Raw genomic sequence first — 20,349 nt, 5'->3', positions numbered from 1 at the left:
TGTTCTGGGCACAGACGGAGCAGGCTGAGATGTAATTCCGACAGTCCTGGTTCATGGTTGGCCACCAGAACCGCCAGCATCCAGGTTACCCCTGGGTAGCAGGACAGCTGGCTGGAGTGGCTCCAACGGAGGACATCTGGGTGAACGGCCTCCGGGACGAACAGCGTTCCTGGGAGACCGGCTTCCGGAAAGACTTGGTTCTGTTGGGCTTGGCGGACCTTAGTTTCAATATCCCACGTGAGGCAAGCCAGGTGGCAGGGGACCAGTGAAACCTGTGAGAGAGGGAGGTGAGAGTGGTTAGTGGGGCTGCAATCTGGAGCTGTTTGTGGTCCCTGGGCTCCAGCCAATCCTCCACCGCCGCAATCTTGGCCGGGTCCATCCTGACCTCCCCCGCAGCGATGATGTAACCGAGGAAGGGCACCTTCAACACGTCAAGAAGGCGCTCCAAAACCTTTCTGACGTGTTGACGGTGCTCCTCCAGGCTGCGGGAGAAGGTCAGGGTGTCATCCTAATATAAAAAAACGAACCAGTTCAGGAAATCCCACAGGACATCATTAACGAGATGTTGGAAGACGGCAGGGGCATTGGTTAGGTCAAAAGGCATTACCTGATCCTCGAAGTGCCCCAGGGGAGTGTTAAATGCCGTCTTCCACTCATCCCATCTTCCACTCATCCCCCTCCCATATCTGGACGAGGTGATAAGCATTGCGGAGGTCAAGTTTGGTGAATATGGTGGCCCCGTGTAGGGGGGCGAACGCCGAATCAATGAGGGGAAGATCTTACAGTCAGAATCTATACTGTGCTTTAATACTGTTTCAATTTTTCCATCTTTTCAAAATTTAAAAATGTGCCTTTATATGTGCTATTTATAGCCCCAATTAAGCTCTTCTTTTCCACTTAAAGCTGCTGTCCGGAGTTTGAATCGCAGCGTCTCCCAAAACGCTGTTGGTCCCTCCCTCCCTCTGATTTCGCCCCTTTATTTGTGCACGCGCACAGTACATGAGAGAAGTGCCCGGAGTGCTGCAGCATCTTGCCTGTTTTGCTGTTTTCCCCTCTTCTGCATTTAGTACATTTAGTAAATAATAAAGGAATTACGTTAGAATGCTGTATTGAGTCTAACTTGTCCTAATACCAAAATAACATGAATCTGCTAGGACGAACGAGTAAAGTTTCAATATGTGATTACACTCGTGTATCCCTCTCGATGACGTTGTTTATCAAACTTAGTGCATTTACGCGTGTATATGTGTTAGATTGTTTATTTATTTCTATCTAGAGTTCAGAATTGCATGACTCCTCTGACGAAGAGTATGTCCCAGACGCCCCAACATCTTCCTCCAGAGGTCGGGCATCTAAACGAAGCCGTCAGGCGGGCTATGGAGGGCCGTGGTCGGGGAGCAACGCGAGCACCCCGACCACGGCCAAAAAACGTCCTGCAGTCTCTTGGCCTGACAAGTCGTGGGATTGGTAACTTTTCTGGAAGTTGCTGATCCCTGATGCTCTCTCCTCCACAAGCAAAACAAATGTGCGCGCGGTTGCGTAGTGCGTAGCTCGCCCACCTCTGCATGAGCTTGCTTGCTGTGCGCGTAACCGTTCATTGACAGCATGACAAAGCTGAAGCTCGAACTTGATTGGTTGGCAGCAACCGGCGCTTTTTGGAATAACATGGGGGTCTATGAGAGGAAGGCGGAGCTCAGGAATAAATTTTCATATCGCGTTATACTAACTTTATATTATAGTATCGAACTAGACTAACACATTTAAGCTTTGTTAAAAAATGATACATAAATTGAAAACAAACGGAAACTCCGGACAGCAGCTTTAAATGTTTTGAATTGTTTCTGTTGGTAATGTTTTCTGAAACCCCCATCAATGGCAGTCTTTTTTTTTTATCCCATTAATATGTCTATAAGCACAATAGGCAGTCAACACCGTGGCTGCGCATTTCCGACTTGAAGCTGCCTTCTCAAAAACACAGATTCAGACTTTCAGGGTTTCATACGTAAGAGCCCTACAAAAAACACTTAAGCTTCCAGCTTCCAACTTTCTGTGTCTTTGTCATCCTTTAGAATCAGTTTCTAGTTTTTTGAGTTTTTGCAGGTTCACTCAAATAAAGACAGACTTTTAGCATGGGGCTGACTAATTAAGTCTAAAATAGATCTGCCTGTGAGCAACAGTGAGGGACAGTCTGAAAGGTTTTTAGAGGCTACAATATTAACTGTCAAATCTTTATTAGAATATGAGACAGCTTATCCAATGAGATATCATGAGCCTAAGTGATGAGTTAGCAGAACTACTGAACTAAAGCCCGTTAAACTTAAGTGGCCCGTATTCGGGCCGTTTTGATATGTGCAAACGTATTTTGCTAAATTGACCGAAGCTGCAAACTCGATGACAGAAACATTATACACCCATGAAAAGCTTAGATTCTCATGAATCAGCCGGTATGAACCACTTTCAGATGTGATTACCACAGCGGGTAATATAAACACATTTGTCCAACAAACAACAAATAACGTAAACAGCACAACTCACCTATGAAGGCTCATAACTAGTCACAGATGAAAATATTCCACAAAAAACGGCCATAATCCAACCTTGGACATCCAGACAAAACAAGCCAGTAAAATATTTTGTCCAAAACTTGTCTTGAAATCAGTAAACAATCCACAAATAGCTAGTTTTCGTGAACGTGCACCTCGCGCTGCGCGTCCCATATTTGGGATAGGCTACAGCACCCCCCGCAACCCTAGTGAGGATAAAGCGGTGTATAGAGAATGGATGGATGGATATTAGCGAACTTCAGTAGAAATTTCAGGTGGAATTGACTGCAGTATATAGGGCTACGACACCGTGGCTTCCCAGGTCTGCACTGCATTCAGATTTTATTCTGATGTAATTTTCCTGTTCCTTTTAAAAGAGCTGGATGTTATGGTGAATTTTTTGCATAGTTGCTTTTTAGTATGAAAAAAAAGTCTTAATTTTCCCAGAATTTTTTCACATTAGTCCTTCTTAAGGTACTGCAGAGCTTGACAGCTTTATGACACAGATGAATTTGGAAATGTATCTGGTTATCAGTTTGATCTAGGCCTGAATCAGAGTCAGTCTAATCTAGTGAAACTGGCTCCAGACCAGGTAAAGTCCAGTGTTTTGAATTACTAAAAGCTGTAGGTTATTACAAATATATAGTTTTTGTTTGTATTAGTTCTTATATAGTCTTCCACTAACATAACAATTATGTACAATTGTATTATACACTATCAATAATGACAGATACTTTGTGAATAAGTATAATCACAGTGTGACCTGTTGCATTTGAAATCAATCTGCATTATAACTTGTAAGAATGAAAATTCAATGTAATGCGAACCAGAGATCATCCTGCCCACATGCACTTCTACTTAACTACATGTAAATATGCTCAGACACACATTCAACAGTGTCGTCTTTTTCAGCCTGTCAGTCAGGGTGACTTCTTGAGGAAACTGACTCTCAGGTGTAATAAAAAGAGGAAGACGCCTTTACCCTTGACCCCAGGTTGTAGATTATTCAGCTCTTCTCTGTCAGATTTACAGAGCGCGAGAACACAGCATAGATTAAATCTGCGACTGCTGTCATGTAGGATGTCTCTTAGTCACACATTTGTATTCATACAGGTGCCTGGATGATCTCTTATTCAAATATAGCTCAATTGCTCTCTGCATGTGTGCAACCACAGGGATGGAGTTTCTTCTGTGCTAGGAATGATCCTTTGCCTGCCAAAAGATTATCCTTAGGCATTAGTCGAGGGAGCAAATGTATTCTCCCATTCTTCTCTCTGACTTTTCACTTTCCTCCTCTGTTGTAATTGTTTTGTAATAGCACAGAGAGCACGGCTCCCATTGCACAGTCTGTCTGAGCCACAGATGAAAAAAGACAGTGCTACAGTGCCCAGCTGTTTTGTCTCTTCAAATGTTACATATCAAAGTAACCATGCTCAAGAGGAAGATTGCTCATATACAATGATTTAGGTTTTGCTTGGTTAAATAGTAGCAGCACATGAACTACACACCTATTTCACAGTTTTCCTTTTTAAAACAGGCTCATCCATGTGGACTTTATCAGATGTATGTGTGTGTGCTGTGACTCTCATTGTCTGACAAAGAGCTCAAGGGCACACTGAGCTGAAGGATCTATATGTAACTAAATTAGAAATGCATTCATGCAGTAACACACCATTGCACCCAGGTAATTCAGCACAGCTTCATTAATATGAATGAATCCAAAGTGTGTCAGAGGGCCCCGAGGTGGTGATGATTGTTTTCTTGAAGGATTCTGTGTGGATGGATAATACTGTTACTGAACTCAGCCCCTTTCTTCCCATGGGTGATGCTCAGTTAAAATGAGATCTTGTACAGCCTGCATTTGGTGCATTCGTCCTGTACATAGATGAGGACAGAAGGTGTGAAAACACCACTTTGACCTCAGAGGACATTGCTTTACAAAATATAGCATGCAAGAATAAAACTGACAAAATTGTGAGAGAGTTGCATTGTGCATGTTAGCTCTATTAGAAGGAAAAGGAAGGAAAGAAGAGGGAAAGTTTCTGCTGGGGCCCAGGAGATAAGACTGAAACTAATATCACATGTTGGCAAATAAACTCTTCGGAAATCTCATCCCAAGCACCATTTTCTCTCAGAACACGTGGTCTTTTTGCAACACTTTTACAACCATCCTTTTAAGAATATTAATTGCAAAAATATATTCATGTTACAAACATAAATGAAGTTTTACTTAACAATTGTGATCCGCAGCTCTAATCAATAATTTTATATTAGTAATACATCAAATGTCTCAGTGTAGTGTGAAAAAGATGTCTTGTAGTGATCATGAATCAGTCATCTCTGTGTATCAGTTAGATATTTAGATGTTTTCTCCCAGACAATAATCCCTTCATGCCTCAAGATGTAACTCCACACTGTTGCTTCCTCTGGAATGTGCAGATCTGTGAATTCTCCGCCTCTCTGTCCACACACCTCTCCCCACTGGCTGCAGCTCAAGCACACCGGCTCACCTTTGACTCTGCTCAAACACAGTAAAACTACTCTGTTGTGCACAATGGCAAGTTATAATACTGGAATAATTGAGCTGTACATGTTCGAATAGGAAATTGATTCTGAAGAAGAATGTTGATACAGAAAATCCTACCCTACAAGATGACATGATTGGTTCCTTACAATGCCTTTACATTCTCAAGCGTTTTTAGACAAATTATTTTCCTCATAATGTGTCTGACATGGACATAGTAGCATTGAAAAAAGCTTGATCTTCAGTCTCTTTTAAAGTGCCAAGTTTGGTACTCAACCCTAAAAGTCAGCAGCTAGAATGTGATCACAGTGGAGCATTTCACAATAAAAATGCAGACACTTCCCTCTGAAGACCAAAACAGAGCTCAGAGGAGAAAACTATGCCTTTTCATGGAACACGTTCAAAAGGCAGCCCATGAACCTGTTGCCTCAAATTTCTCGAATACCAGGGACCAAGTTGAAAGATAATCCGGGACTAAGTCGCATGTTATTTTTTGAGGTCTCCTGGATGACAAGGCATATTTGAGAGCTACAGGGTGGTCAGAGACGCTGATGCGATTCTACTGTATGCTATGAAATTACAGAATCAGCTGACCTGGCTGCCAGACTGTGTAACTTAGAGGAAATGAAAGGGGAGGGAGGGAGGAGAGGATAAATATGAGGTGGGAAGATAGAGAATGTTCTGGTTTGTGGGGGGTTAAAGAAAAATTAAGCTGTTATGTTTAGGTGTCTTTTTTTAATACTGTGATGATTGTTAAAAGTGTACATTTGCGTGTGTGGAACCATATCCTCTGTAAATACTGATCTATCTATTCGATTTGAATTCGATTCGATTTGGGTATTTGAATTCCTCAGATGTTTCCACATCGATAGAAGGGGATACTTGTTTTTAACAGGTTGTGCATTTGTCTCTAATGACTTAGCAATGTTCTTAGCTTACATGCCCACATGACATCACATTTTTCTGTTTTTCGCCACAGTATATTCAGCATTGTACCAGCGCTGAATAAGAGTAGCACTCTCAGGAGTGCAAAGGATGTGTTTTACAGTGTCTGGGTTCACTTCGGTGTTATTCTGCTGCAGTCAATCTGCTCATAATAGCTTCAGCATAGAGTAACTTTTTATATTCCCCCTCAATGCGATGCTGCACACTGTTTATAGTATCAATCAAGTCCGAAGTGGCTGTTGCTTAGCAACACAGGCTCTATCTCCTCTATCTCTTTTGTGTATGACCTTGAGCAGCACTCAAAGCTGATTGCGCTGAGTTTGAGCTGAAGTGGCGACAACAAGCCAGCAGACTAAACTCAGTGATTCCAGCCGGTTTTAATGCACCAGGTTCCTTGGTAGGTAGAAGGAGCTGTCAGTCATGACTAGAGCCCTGAGGTGTGTATATATGAGTCACAGTCATCTGCTAATGCATTTGAAGGTGATTTCTTAGTTGCATTTTTTTTCTACTTTTCTTACCGTCCCAGTGCTGACTGAGAGTTCTTTGCACAATCACTGTTTCAGTTGTCTCATTGCATTAAAAACTCTCACAAAGTTGTTACTGTCTTTTTAAATGCTACAGTGAACTGAAGTCAAATCATTAAATGAATCAATGTGGGTTTGTTTTTGTTTTTTTTTACCTCAATTAGCCTGGTTAGTCCCATCACACACAAGCCGACAGGTGCTTAGACAGCTCTAAGTAACAAATGCCTTCACTGAAAGTTCTGCTGGTGACTTTTAAGTTTGATTAATTGAATAATAAATTCATATAATTATTATTTTCTGTGCTTATTCACGGCTGTTCTGATCAGTATTTTAGTTTTAGACTTTTACTCAGACAAAACAAGTAGAAATTGTGATCAGCTTTATTCACAGTTTGACATTTATTGATTGATTTTTGGGGGGGGCATTTTGTTCACAATAACCTGTTGTTATATCTAACAAGTAAATTTAACATATGCTTTATGACACAAGATTGTCATTTATTGCTCATATAAAATTGAGTAAAAGGTAGTATATTAAGGAGATATTAATGAAGTACAATAAATATACTTAATATACATGTTGAGACACAAAATTTCTTCTCATCTAATTGTTCCCATTTGTACTGTTACGACATTTCATACAAATCTAATCATAATTACAATAAACAACTTGGGCTTGCAAGCAGTCTAATAGTATTTGTTTGTCTTTCTTTTATGATTTCTTTTGTTCAGTTTTCTTAAAAATCTTTAGCCAAATTGACCATCAAGCCAAAAGATTAGAAACAATAAAAGAAAAATGAATGAGCAACACAAATAAAGAGCATTTCACATTTTTAGAAACAGGGTTTTTCCACCTGCATTAACCAAAGCAAACAAAATGATACTGTGATTCTTACCCAAGCTTTATGTATGTATGTAATTAACATATCAGTCTGTAATTTCTATTTACATGTTAATACATTTGCAATTTAGGCTTCATAATAAATTAAAGTGTGGGGATATGAGAATGTGCATGTGTGCTTACAGTGCTGTGAAAAAGTATTTGCCCCTTCTCAACTTCTTTTTTTGTTGTTGCATATTTTCCCCATTTTAATGTTTACAATTATCACACCAATGTAAATATTGAACAAACACAACTCAAGTAAACACAAAATGCCATTTTTTGTATGATGATTTTATTTATTAAGGAAATAAAACTATTCAAAGCTACCTGGCTCTGTGTGAAAAAGTAATTGCCCCCTAAACCTGGGGTTGGGCCACCCTCAGCAACAACAACTGAAATCAAGGGTTTTCTATGAGTGGCAATGAGTTTTTCACGCTGCAAAGCAGCCTCAGACCATCACACTATTACCACCATGTTTGACTGTTGGTATGTGTAATGTCAGCCCGGTCTCACGGGGATTCGTGAAACTGTCACGTCAGTTTTTGTTTCGGTTTCGTGCGCACCAACACGATGTCGTCATGTTTTTCGTGCGGCTCACCACGAGCGAAACCCGCTGTGGTAATCACATCTGAAAGTGGTTTATACCGGCGGATTCATGACGATCTAAGCTGTCCATCAGCGTTTGCGGCCGCGGCAGCCGCTTCGGCCGCCGGACATTCTTTAAATTCCTATGCAAATTCGGCGGATTCATGACGATTTAAGCTGTCCATCGGCGTTTGCGGCCGCCGCTGCGGCCGCTGCTGCGGCCGGATGTCTGGCGGCCGCAATGGCGGCCGCGGCGGCGGCTGCAAACGCCGATGGACAGCTTAAATCGTCATGAATCCGCCGAATTTGCATAGGAATTTAAAGAATGTCCGGCGGCCGAAGCGGCTGCCGCGGCCGCAAACGCTGATGGACAGCTTAGATCGTCATGAATCCGCCGGTATAAACCACTTTCAGATGTGATTACCACAGCGGGTTTCGCTCGTGGTGAGCCGCACGAAAAACATGACGACATCGTGTTGGTGCGCACGAAACCGAAACAAAAACTGACGTGACAGTTTCACGAATCCCCGTGAGACCATGTTGGTAATGTACTTATTTGTTAAATGTACGAGGAGACATGGAGGAGACCGGACCTGCTACTTGGCTGCCTTTATTGAACAATGGAAGTACGGGTAGCGGCAAGGGACATAAAGCAAGCGCGACTTTACAATCATGCATACATTACTTCCCCCTTTCTCAGTTAACAAAATATCTGAGAATAGTGCAATAGCTTATAGTAATGTAAATACGTTAAGTTTATGTAAACAATTAACATACTCTTTTTTTTTTTTTTTTGCTAACTCAACTAGTCTTGGAAGGAGAGGTTACCAGCACATCACTTCCATCAGGCATATGGTCCACGCCTGCCCCTGAGTTAGATGTTAACAGTTCATAAGTTCAGTTTGTCCAGGCGTTTTACTGCTCTGCCACGTCTGGTTCAATAGAGTTCACCTGTTTGTGTTTGTGAGTGCTGGGGCAACACAGGGCGTGATGAGGGTAACTCAGGAGGGGCAGTGGGCTGCTGCACCTCAGCCGCTGGTGTCTGTGGTAGCTCATGCCAGGGCTCTTCATCACTCGGGATGTTACGTGACTGGTTGGCAGTTGCAGTGCTGGTGCGGAGATGTTGACCGTTGCAACGATACAGCTTGCCTCCACTCTCCACAACATAGGACCGAGGAGTGCTGTGTGGCTTCACGACGACTGCAGGGGTCCACTTCTGGTTGCCAGGATAAGGTGCCATCCTGACTTCATCTCCGGGTTGTAGGTCCTGTCGGGGACGTGCTGCTCTCCTGTCGTGGTAGAGTTTCTGATTACACTTGGTCTTGTCCAGTAGGTGCTTCACTCGAAGGTGGTCATAGTTCATGGGTCTGAGTAGTGCACGAGCAGTAGGCAGTTTGTTGCGTGGCCTCCTGCCCATAAGCAGCTGAGCAAGTGACAGTCCATGCTTTGCTCCACAGTCTCTTAACTGTTTGCACTGTCCACTCGGCTTCACCATTAGAGTGCGGTGTGTGAGGTGAAGATGTTTTGTGCTGGATAACGTAGCTCTCGCAGAACTCCTTGAACCCCTTCAATGCATACTGTGGGCCATTGTCTGTCCGCAGAATGGTAGGGATGCCATGTCTGCTGAACTGAGCTTTCAGAGTCTCTATAGTTGTAAGGCTGCGTTGATCTTTTAGCCTGTCAACTTCAATGTACTTAGAGTAATAGTCCACTCGGAGCACGTACTGCTTGTCCTCAAACTTGAACAGATCAAAACCTACTACTTCAAATGGGAGCTCAGGCATTTCTGTTGGCATTAGCGGCAGTTTGGGAAGTCTGTTTTGAAGTTCAGCCCACTTAGCGCAGTTTTTGATCATGTTTTCAATCTCTGCACTCATACCTGGCCAGTACAACACTTCACATGCGCTGCTTGCTTTTTACCATTCCCAGGTGAGACTGATGTATGAGGCTTAGCATGTGTTTTCTCATGGTGGGGGGTACTACAATCCACATCCCTTTGTAGACAACTCCATCAGTTACTGCTAGTTGACTTCTTGAGTCCCAGTATGGTTCGACAGATATGCACACATCCCTCCTGTGGTCTGGCCAGCCTTGCTGAATGGCTTGTTGGAGAGTGCTCAATTCTTCTTTAGTGCACCGCTGCAACTCAGCATATTTCTCATCACTCACAGACAGTAAGCTTAGCATAGACACACACTCTAATGTACCTGCCTCTGGTGTTTTGTCTGACAGTTGTGCTCTGGACAGTGTGTCTGGAAGCTCTATGTCTTTTCCTCTTCTGTATTTGACAGAAATGTCATACCACTGAAGTCGCAAACACATTCTCTGGATGCACATCGGAGTAGACAGCAATGGTTTCTTGTAAATGTCTTCGAGTGGCTTGTGATCATTAAATACTGTGACGTGTTTCCCAAATATGTAGTGGCGAAACTTTGTGCAGGCATGGATGATGGAGAGCATTTCCTTCTCAATCTGCACATAGCGCATCACTGCATCAGTCATGGATCTCGATGAGAAGGCTACAGGCTGGTTGTCTTGTACCAGCACGGCTCCGAGTCCAGTGCTGCTGGCATCACAGTAGATTTCCACCAGTTTTGACACGTCGTAAAACAATAGAGAACAATAGAGACCAGGACTTCACCGTAGACATCGACTTCAGGGGTCAGCTGTGTGAGATGTCAAAGACATCAGAGTACAGGATGCGTTAGAAATTGTTTCCACCCCCAACTGCCCCCATTTTAGTTTGTCTTTAGAGGTCAGAGTATACAGTTTGACTGGGAATCTGTACAGTAGCTTGATGCTCCCCTCTTGTAACATTGTCATTTTCTTGTTCAAACTTTAACAGTATTTCAAAAGTTTTATCATTCTGGGGTTCAAAGTGCATTGGCGTGGTGATTCATTGTACAGTAGTCACTTAGCAAAATGTGTCTTTGACGTGTACCTCGTGTTTGTGTCCAACAGCTTATGATCTACTGGGTGATGAGTGCATAGGTATTTGACCTTGTCAAATGCCTGCTTTTGTTTCGGCTGCCATGCGAATTCCATGTCACCTTTTGTAAGCTGTCTGAGTGGGGCATCGCTCTCACTGAGGTTAGGAATGAACTTTGATAAATATGTAACAAATCCCAAGAAGAGACGTACGCCTTCTTTGTCTGTAGGTGGCGGCATGCACCTTACGGCCTCAGTTTTAGCAGGGTCTGGTTTTAGTCCATCAGCTGTTATCAGATATCCCACATAAGGCACTGCTGTCTGGCGGATGTGGCATTTGTTAAAGTTCAGTCTTAGATTGTAGTTTGCAGCTCTCTCTACAACCTTTTTGAGGATTTGGTCATGCTCTTTCATCATTGGCGCTGCTATGAGGGTATCATCCATGATGCCGCTATCTCCATTGATGCCCTCAAGCATTTGGTCTATGATGCGTTGAAAAATCTTAGGTGCACATTTTATGCCGAAAGGTAGTCTCAGCCATCTGTTGGTGTGTTGAATGTCATCAGGAAAGATGAAGCCTCATCTAATTCGATCTGTAGAAAACCTGACTTTGTGTCGAGCACAAAGAACACTTTGGCGCTGGGCATTGTCGACACCACTTCTTCTATTGTGCGCATCGGATAGTGCTCTTGTTTGATGGCATTGTTCAGGTCACGTGGATCAATGCAGATTCTCAGTTTGTCCCTGGGGTCTCTGCTGTTGTGCCACTGAGCACATTCTCTTGTGCAATGTCCACTATTTCAAACTCTGCTTTGGCTTTGTGCTCTTTATAATGTAGTGGGAGGTCAACTGCTGCAATGGGCTTTATTTTGTGGTTTGAGTAGGTTCTGGAGGTTTTCTACTCACCTGCGTGGTCAAGTGTCTGATAGCAGTTCAGAGTCAGGGTGTTGCACTTTGCACCTGTACCTATCTGAAACTGCACCTTTTGAGACAAAATGTCAATGTCCACTAACCACTTATCATCTGCCACTATTGCAACTGGAACTACATCTGTTGTCAGATTTATGTCCAAAATCTCTTCTTCACTATGTTATTTGACTCCACTTTCACTGCACTTACAGGGCGACTCCGACAAACTCATGACCAATGGTTTGGTTTGTGACAACGGGAGCATACTGAGCCTTTCGTTGGACATTTTCCCGGATTCCACTTGTGTTTAGGGTCTTTCCCACACTTTGAACAGTTTTTAGTCTTGTTTTGCATGCTTTGTTTTGTTTTCACACAATTTCCAGACTGATAGATGTCATTTGCTTTATTTCTCATCTGTTCTTGAATTTCTTTGGATTGTGGCATTTTGTTGCAGCTTTTTGAGATATTTTGGCCAACTTCATTTTGTCATAAAGGTTCTATTTAAGTGATTTTTTGATTGAACAGATCTGAAGGTAATCAGGCATGGGTATGGTCAGTGAAATTGAACTCGCTTTCCAACAAATGTGATTAGCCAGTCAATTCATGATTTAACAGGGGGGGCAATTACTTTTCACATAAGGCCACATAGGTTTGGATAACTTTTCTCCTGGAAACATTAAATCATAATTTAAAAACTGCATTTTGTGTTTACTTTGGTTATTTTTGTAAAATATTTAAATTTGTTTGATGGTCTTAAGCAGTTAAGTGGGGGAAATATTCAAAATAATAAGAATTAGTGAATTTCACTGAATTTCCCTTCGGGGATGAATAAAGTGATTCTATTCTATTCTATTACTCAAACACTTTTCCCCTGCAATGTACTTGTGTAAGCGCTTAGCAGGCATTGCATAAAATGTGTGAGCCGAGTTCAAGAGTAACCTCAAATCTGACAGGATGATGAAGTGTTGAATTTGGTAAAAAATTAAACTGCTTGGAAGCTCATAAAGCTATGTTTCATCACAGCACATAGACATATCTGTTGTATTTTTTATAAACATTTTACAGGAAATATTTCAAAGATTAAACTACACAAGTGTATTATGTCTAAAAAATACTCTACACCCATATTTCTCCCAGAATGTCATTGCAGCTGTAACTTCTCCTATTAGCACATATACAGAAGGCTTTCTTTGTATGTTAATCTGCTATTGTATCATATCAGGACTTTTATTGTCATTTTGTTTTCAGATATCAACATGGCAGGAGAGCCCAAGCCGTACCGACCTAAGATGGGCTCCAAGAGGCCTCTCTCATCCCTCTACAGGTCTGTGTGAAGCATCTGATCCTTATTTCAGCGTTGGTTGGATATTCCTTTGCTGACCTACTTTCTCTGTTGTACATACCCTCTGCTGTCTCTAAAAAATGTGCTTATGCTGCCCCATGACAAGGACAGGTGCTTAAAGGAACAGCCTATTTCCTGCCTGTGCCTTTTGTGCAACTGTATTGCTTGTTGCTGTTATACGTTAGCACTTTCTTTTCAAGTCTTGGAAAAAAAACAAAATAGTAAACAAAAAGAAACATCTTAGCAAGTCAGTAAGACTGCAATAAGCTGCTTATTCCCTTTGAAATGGCTATTACTAATAAATGTACTTTCTTGCAGAGGGTTGAAATGTGAAGCTTCAGCCAGCTGTATTTTAGCGTAGCTTAGCACATAGACTGGAAACAGGATACAGAGGCTATCAAGCTGACAAGATCCACCTTGCAGTACTTCAGTCAACTCTTTATATGTTAATTGTGCTTTGTGATTTTTCTATAAAGCAATGTGCCAGATTTTTTTTCTATCAGAAACAGAAGCTTCCTGAAGTTGACGTTTCTAGTCCTTGTGCTAAGCTAATCTTAGCTAGGCTAACCAGCTGCGAGATACTGTAACAAATTTTAGAAATGGCAGTCTGTATTTTACGGTAGCATGAGATTTTGCTGCCACCACCTTTTTTTGCCCGGTCTGGTCCGGTGTCAGGTAAAGCTCAGAAGAACAAGAAGCAGAAGAATGCAATTATTCAATCTTTATTAGGAACACATAAAATGATGGCTGGCACCAGTAGTTCAAAGGAATCCCCACAGAATCACTCCTGGCCCGGGTGGTCCCACCCCCAGCCCCGTGGGCAAACAAGACTGTTGTAAAAACACACTGCACACAAACACCGCACTACACACTAATACCACCCCACTGCACTGCACACTAAAGACCACTAAAACCGAAGTCAAACCCACCCCACACTAGAGGGAGCCAGAGACCACCCCAAACTTTGAATGGCCCGAGTGGAGCTAAACTGACTGGGCAGATATCAAGATGATTAAAGATAGCTAAATGAAACACAAAACGCAACAGTGAATGGAAGTGTAGTGGTGCATTTTAAAACTTAGTCTTCCCTGGCCGACGAGACCCCCCCATGGGGTCTGGATGGGGCATCTGGCGTCATGGCAGCAGACACAAACCACCGCTGGATTAGAGTCAGGTCGCAGAGCGCTGCTCCGCTCCAGGAGATTCTGCCCGTGCTTTTCCCTCCGGTTCACCAATGGGCTGGCTCGGCAGACGCAACGTCTAACCTACCCCCGCTCTTTATCTAAAGGAGGCACCCAGCCTCCCCTCCTCTCACAGGAACAGCTCCCCTATATAACTGTCTTCGCTGCCGGTAACCCTAAAGGTAGCGAACAGCACCACACTAAGAAGACCGCAGCCTTCAGCCACGCTTTTCAGCACAGCGCTTCCTCAGTGCCTTCTTTTCAGTAGCGTCCCATCTTAATCAGCTGAGAGCAATTGCAATCAGCCCAACTGACCACAGAATCTCTGCCCCAAAGAATCAGAGCACAGAGGATCCCCCCGCCCCAGAGTTCATTACACTCGTCCCTCCCCTAGCGAAGAGGACTTGTCCTTGAGTCAGGATCAACAATCATAGTCTATTGTCCATACCGGTGCTTTCCTGTCCCGTACTGGCCATCGTCTTGCAGCAGAATCCCTCCCTATTCAGAGACTGGTCCAAACTGGAACATGCACCAGCATTCGTCGGCGTAGAGACCTTTCCCGAATGACCCCTCTGCTGTCCAGACAACTCTTTCCTCCTCATTTCTGTAGGTGAATGTTGTCCCCCTGCTCCATCAACATGTGCTGCCCGCGGCGAGGATATGATGGAATCTGCCGCTGAAGCAGGCTGCTGCTGACTGCCCCCCGGGATTTCATCCTCACTTTGTCTCCTCTGGGGGCCCACGGCACCCTGGTCGGGGACGCGAGGCTCTGGACAAGGAGACAAATAGGGTTTCAGTTAATTATAATGTATCACCCAGTCCTTCCCCTTGCCTGCTGGACCCACTTGGTACAATACCTCAGTAATCCTCTCCAATATCTTAAAGGGGCCTTTAAAGCTCCACTGGAGCTTAGGGCAAATCCCCTTTCTCTTATTTTTATTGGGGAGCCAAACCAATTCTCCTTCATTATAGTACTGGAAATTGATTCTATAGTCAAAATGGGACTTCTGCCTCCTAGAGGCTTTAGCTTGATGCCCCCTCACAGCTTCCACTACAGTGGACAATGTCTCCCCCAACGTGTTAACTGAAGAAAACACCTGTCCCCTGTTCACATCCAACATCATGTCCACTGGAAGAACCATTTCCCGTCCAAACAAAACCTTATGGGGAGTAAAACCAGTACTCGCATGTACACTGCTGCAATAGGCCATCATCACATATGGCAGCAAGGAGTCCCAATTCAGCTGGTTATCCTGCACAAACAATGACAGCATGGACAACAGTGTACGGTTAAAACGTTCAATAAGACCATCTGATTGGGACCGATATGGGGACGTCCTTGTCTTATGGAAATTCAAAAGTTGACATAAATCTTTAAACAAAGCAGACTCAAAAGATCGCCCCTGATCTGAATGAATACTGCGTGGTGTTCGAAATCGGCAAGCCCATTCCTCCACCAACACCTTGGCAATTGTCTGAGATTCCTGATTAGGGAGCGGGAAGGCTTCTGTCATTTGGAGAAATAATCTCCTATGACCAGAATATACTTGTTTTTACTTCCCGTCTCCGGTAAAGGACCAAGAATGTCCAAGGCCACTCTCTCATAAGGTTGTGAAACATGCACTGACTGAAGAGGGGCACATGGAGCTGGACCTTGGCTTTTACAGGAGGCACAATCAATACACTGTCGACACCATTTCTTCACATCATCAAACCATTCCAACCAAAAAAAAACGATCCTTAACTTTACCCTGAAGCTTTTGGATCCCTAAATGTCCAGCACTACGAGTGTTATGCAACTGCATCAAAACTTTAGGGATCAGAGCTTGAGGAAGGACGATCTGAACATTTGATGTATCTGAATTTGCCGAAGGAACTCTAACCAGGCGAGAATCCTGAATCTGCAATTGTGACCACACGTGACTGTACTTTTGTAAAATTCAGCCCATGCGAGTGTTTTGTAGACTTCTCTCCCTTGTTTGCCGATCCACGTACCGACCCAGCCCGCCTTCTGTTTGGACTGCAGTGTGGACAGAGGACCTGCGAACATGAAGCTAACGTGGCTACGAAACCTCTGAAACTCCTGATATAAATCTGCTGCATCCCAGTCAATCTTCGGGTGGTCAAACTGCATCATCATTGTGCCGTAGGTACTGTTCTTGACAGTCTTCTGACACCATGTAATGTACTTATTTGTTAAAATTACGAGGAGACATGGAGGAGACCGGACCTGCTACTTTGCTGCCTTTATTGAACAATGGAAGTACGGGTAGCGGCAAGGGACATATAGCGAGCGCGACTTTACCATCATGCATACATTACAGTATGATGTTCTTTTTCTGAAATGCTGTGTTGCTTTTACGCCTGATGTTGTCACGCCCCTCCCGCTCCTGTGCTCGGGCTCGTCTCGTTAATGACGAGTGGCTGTGCTCCCAGCACAGCCGGCATGAGTTTCAATCAGTGCCGCTTAAAAGCCTGACTCTCTGTACGACTCACTGCTGGTTCATTGCCTCATCCTCCATGCCACACGACGCACTCCGCTATATTCTGCACACAGTTCACCGTCTCCTGCACGTTGCTCCCTGGACTCTGTCTCCCCATTGGATTACCTTGCCGTTTCCCCGCTCCCGGACTCCGTCGCCCCTCTGGATTACCTTACCTGTTTCCCTGCTGTCGCCACACTCCCTCTACCGGCTCTGTCAGTTCTGCCCCTCTTCAGGCTTCCAAACACTGGACAATCAGTGAGTTGCCTCTCCCCGGTATTTAGTTAATTCATCCTCCACCATGGTCCCGCACCATCACCCTCAGTTAGTATGAGGAGTACGAGTTCCTAACCAGGAACTTGCCTGGTTAGAGTTCCTGGTTAGGAACTCTAACCAGGCGAGAATCCTGAATCGGCAATTGTGACCACACGTGACTGTACTTTTGTAAAATTGGATCTTAGGGGAGATCCTGGCCCAGCTTTTTAAGGAGAATGAGCTGCCTTAGTACAGCATCTGTAGCCTGTGCGCTAACCATCTCATCATAGCCACCATCATCCGACTGTGTCCCAGGTCCCTTCTCCTGAACTGCACACACCTTTGATTTTAAAAGTGGTTGCCCCCAGATGTGACATCCCTACTTGATGTCAGCACTGAAAGCAAGCAGCCGGGGCAAAGCATCCGCATTGGAATGTGTTTTACCTGGCCTATGAATGATTTTATATTGAAAGTTGGCCAGCTGTTCCATCCACCTGGCCAGCTGCCCCTCCAACCCCTGAAAATTACTTAACCACCTTAGGGAGTTGTGATCAGTGTGTAACATGAATTCTTTACCCAACAGGTAATGCTTGAAATACTTTGTAAATGTTACCATACTCAAAAGCTCTTTCTTTGTTGTTGCATATTTCCGTTCCTACTTAGTCAAAGCTCGACTGCCATATGCCACCACCTGTTCGACCCCATCACTTTCTTGAGCTAGAACAGCCCCAATTCCTACATCACTGGCATCAGTGTCCAGAATAAAGGGCTTCGCTGGATCAGGATAAGCGAGTATTGGAGCCGAAGTCAATTCATTTTTTAACTTCTCGAAAGCTGCCTGGCAAGCATCCGACCACTTAAAATGCCTACCTTTCTCGGACAGCTGATGAAGGGGCTGAGCTATTTCTGCAAACCCCCCTGATGAACTGCCTGTAATAGGATCCCAAACCCACAAAACTCCTCGCCTCTGTCCGATTCTTAGGCACTGGCCACTCCTTCACACCCTGAACTTTAGCCAAAATAATATCCATGAGCCTCTGAAAAGTGCTTGGTGCATTACAGAGGCCAAAACTCAGAACATTGAATTCAAAAAGGCCCTAGCGGGTTATAAAGGTTGTCTTTGGCCTGTCTTTAGGATCTACCTCGACCTGTTAACCTCTTGCCAGGTCTAGGGTGGAAAACCAGCAAGCTTTATGCAAGCTATCTAGAGCGTCATCAATCCTCGGGAGGGGTAAGCATCCTTCCTTGTAACATCATTAAGTTTACGATAATCAACACAAAATTGGAGTCCCCCCCATCCCATTTCCTCACAAGGACTACCGGGGCCGCCCATGGGCTACACGAAGGTTGAATAATACCAACCATTTGCATTTTCTTAACCTGTTCAGCACACTCTTCCTGCAAGTGTAAAGGCACTCGACACGGATGTAGTTTAATTGGCTTTGCATCTCCGGTATCTATTCTGTGCTGGGCCAAGGTCTGAATTCCCTAGGTCTGAATCCCCGGAGCTAAGAACAGAAAGGTGTCTGGACAACAGATCATGGATCGTTTGTTGTTCTGATGCACCCCACCCCCTCTAATCCAGCCCCAACTTAATCATCAAAGTGTTGACAGACCATAAGGCACTAGGACTAAGTACTTCACTACACTCTTCCACCTGTTCCCCTGCTTCCCCCACCTGAATATCAGTGTGTAGTGTGCCCACCTGCATGCCCTCTTTTAACGTCAACTCGTCCCCTGTGATGATAACAACATGTATGGGGCATCACTCCTCTGTACACCTGGCACACCACACGTGCGACCAACACATTACAATGGTCTGATAGGGAGGATGAAGGTTCCAGCATACCATATGCACAGTCACCAAGTGGAATGGTGACAATACCAGGGAGGATCATCTCACTTCGAGCAGGAACCACTGCGTCCGACTCCATGATGACAGGGCGAGATCTGGCAAAATCCTCTTGAGACAACAACGGTAGCGTTTTATCCATCCCCTGAACGACTTGATCTTTATATTTGATTACTGCCCCATACAAAAAATCAAATCCTAAGAAAATATCGTTTGAGGGGATATCAGCAACCAAAACTCAGTTACTAATGCAAGTTTACCAAACTGGCAGACTGACTGCCACACTCCTAATATTTGCATGCCCCCTTAATTCGCAGCCGACAAACTACCAGGGTATTTAACTAGATCGCAACTCCCCTGTGTAATTTCCAACTACACTTTATGTGGCACTACTGATCTATCAGCTCCACTGTCCACAACCACCAAAAAGTCTAAGCCCCCCACTTTTGCAGCAATATGACTGCCTTTCCTACTGAAAGAGGCCACTGTCCTAGTCACTGACGAGGGGGTAGGCAGTTAGCCTGCTGTGCCCGCCCCCTTTTGTTTCCCAATACATAGGGACAATTATGGTGCAGGTGTCAGTCACATCCACACTCTCAACAGACATTTATTGATTTCGGGCCCTACGCCTCATGACATTTATAGAGGGGGCAACGGAATCTGGCCCTGAGGACTTTTGGCCCTCCAAAAGAAGGCAAATTCAGGGCCTTGGCTCTGGGAGGTTGTTGAAGTGATTTTACCACAGATTGCATGGCTTTAACTTCCTGGCGCAGACTTTCAACCGCCCCCAATAGTGACTGAACATGTTCATCTACCTTCTCACCCCTCTCTGCAACCTCCCTCACTCGTGCATCAGAAACCACATGACAGTACTATAACTCTCTGAGAAGCTCCGTCTCAGAAGCTACGTGAATAGCAAGTTCTAATGTTCTAGGTTTTGCAGCACGGAGGTTGCACGGAGGTCACCAGTGGTGAAATGTGTTATGAAATGGTCTCTCGCCAACATGTCTCTCGTTTTATCATCAAGAGAAGGGTAGGCCTTTGCAGCTAATCTGCGAAGCACGTTACCAAATTCTTGAGCGCTTTCATTGGGCAGTCTTTTCCGCTCTGAGAAGGCAACCCTACTCCACTCTTCATTACAGCAGGGCTGCAAACACTTAGTCAGGGCTACTTTTAAGAGGGCATAATTATTCTTAGCTTCCATTGAAACACCATTATACATTTCCCGAGTGTGCCCAGACAATAGCAGAGACATAAACCTAAGCTCAGCCGACTCATCCCAACCATTTACATTTTCCAGCCAACTCAAACTGTTCCAGCCAGTCACACCATTCCCGTCCCATCCCAGTAAAAACGTCAGGCATAAACACATGACGAGAGATAGGACCAGGAGGAT

General features: G+C 44.2%; 1 protein-coding gene across 14 annotated transcripts in view; it reads left to right on the top strand.

Moving 5' to 3' along the window:
• The window catches only part of LOC110968734 (RNA-binding Raly-like protein), a 93,377-nt gene that overhangs the window by 47,099 nt on the left and 25,929 nt on the right, over positions 1–20,349 (top strand). For all 14 annotated transcript variants that reach the window (XM_051953386.1, XM_051953394.1, XM_051953391.1 and 11 more), the window contains one exon: positions 13,089–13,164. In XM_051953386.1, the coding sequence (XP_051809346.1) occupies positions 13,089–13,164 (76 nt within the window). The remainder of the gene's footprint in view (positions 1–13,088; positions 13,165–20,349) is intronic.

Source organism: Acanthochromis polyacanthus, chromosome 9 (genome assembly GCF_021347895.1).
Source record: "Acanthochromis polyacanthus isolate Apoly-LR-REF ecotype Palm Island chromosome 9, KAUST_Apoly_ChrSc, whole genome shotgun sequence".
Taxonomy (NCBI): domain Eukaryota; kingdom Metazoa; phylum Chordata; class Actinopteri; family Pomacentridae; genus Acanthochromis; species Acanthochromis polyacanthus.
Note: the sequence above shows the minus strand (reverse complement) of the source record. Positions and strands in the feature narration are given on the sequence as shown.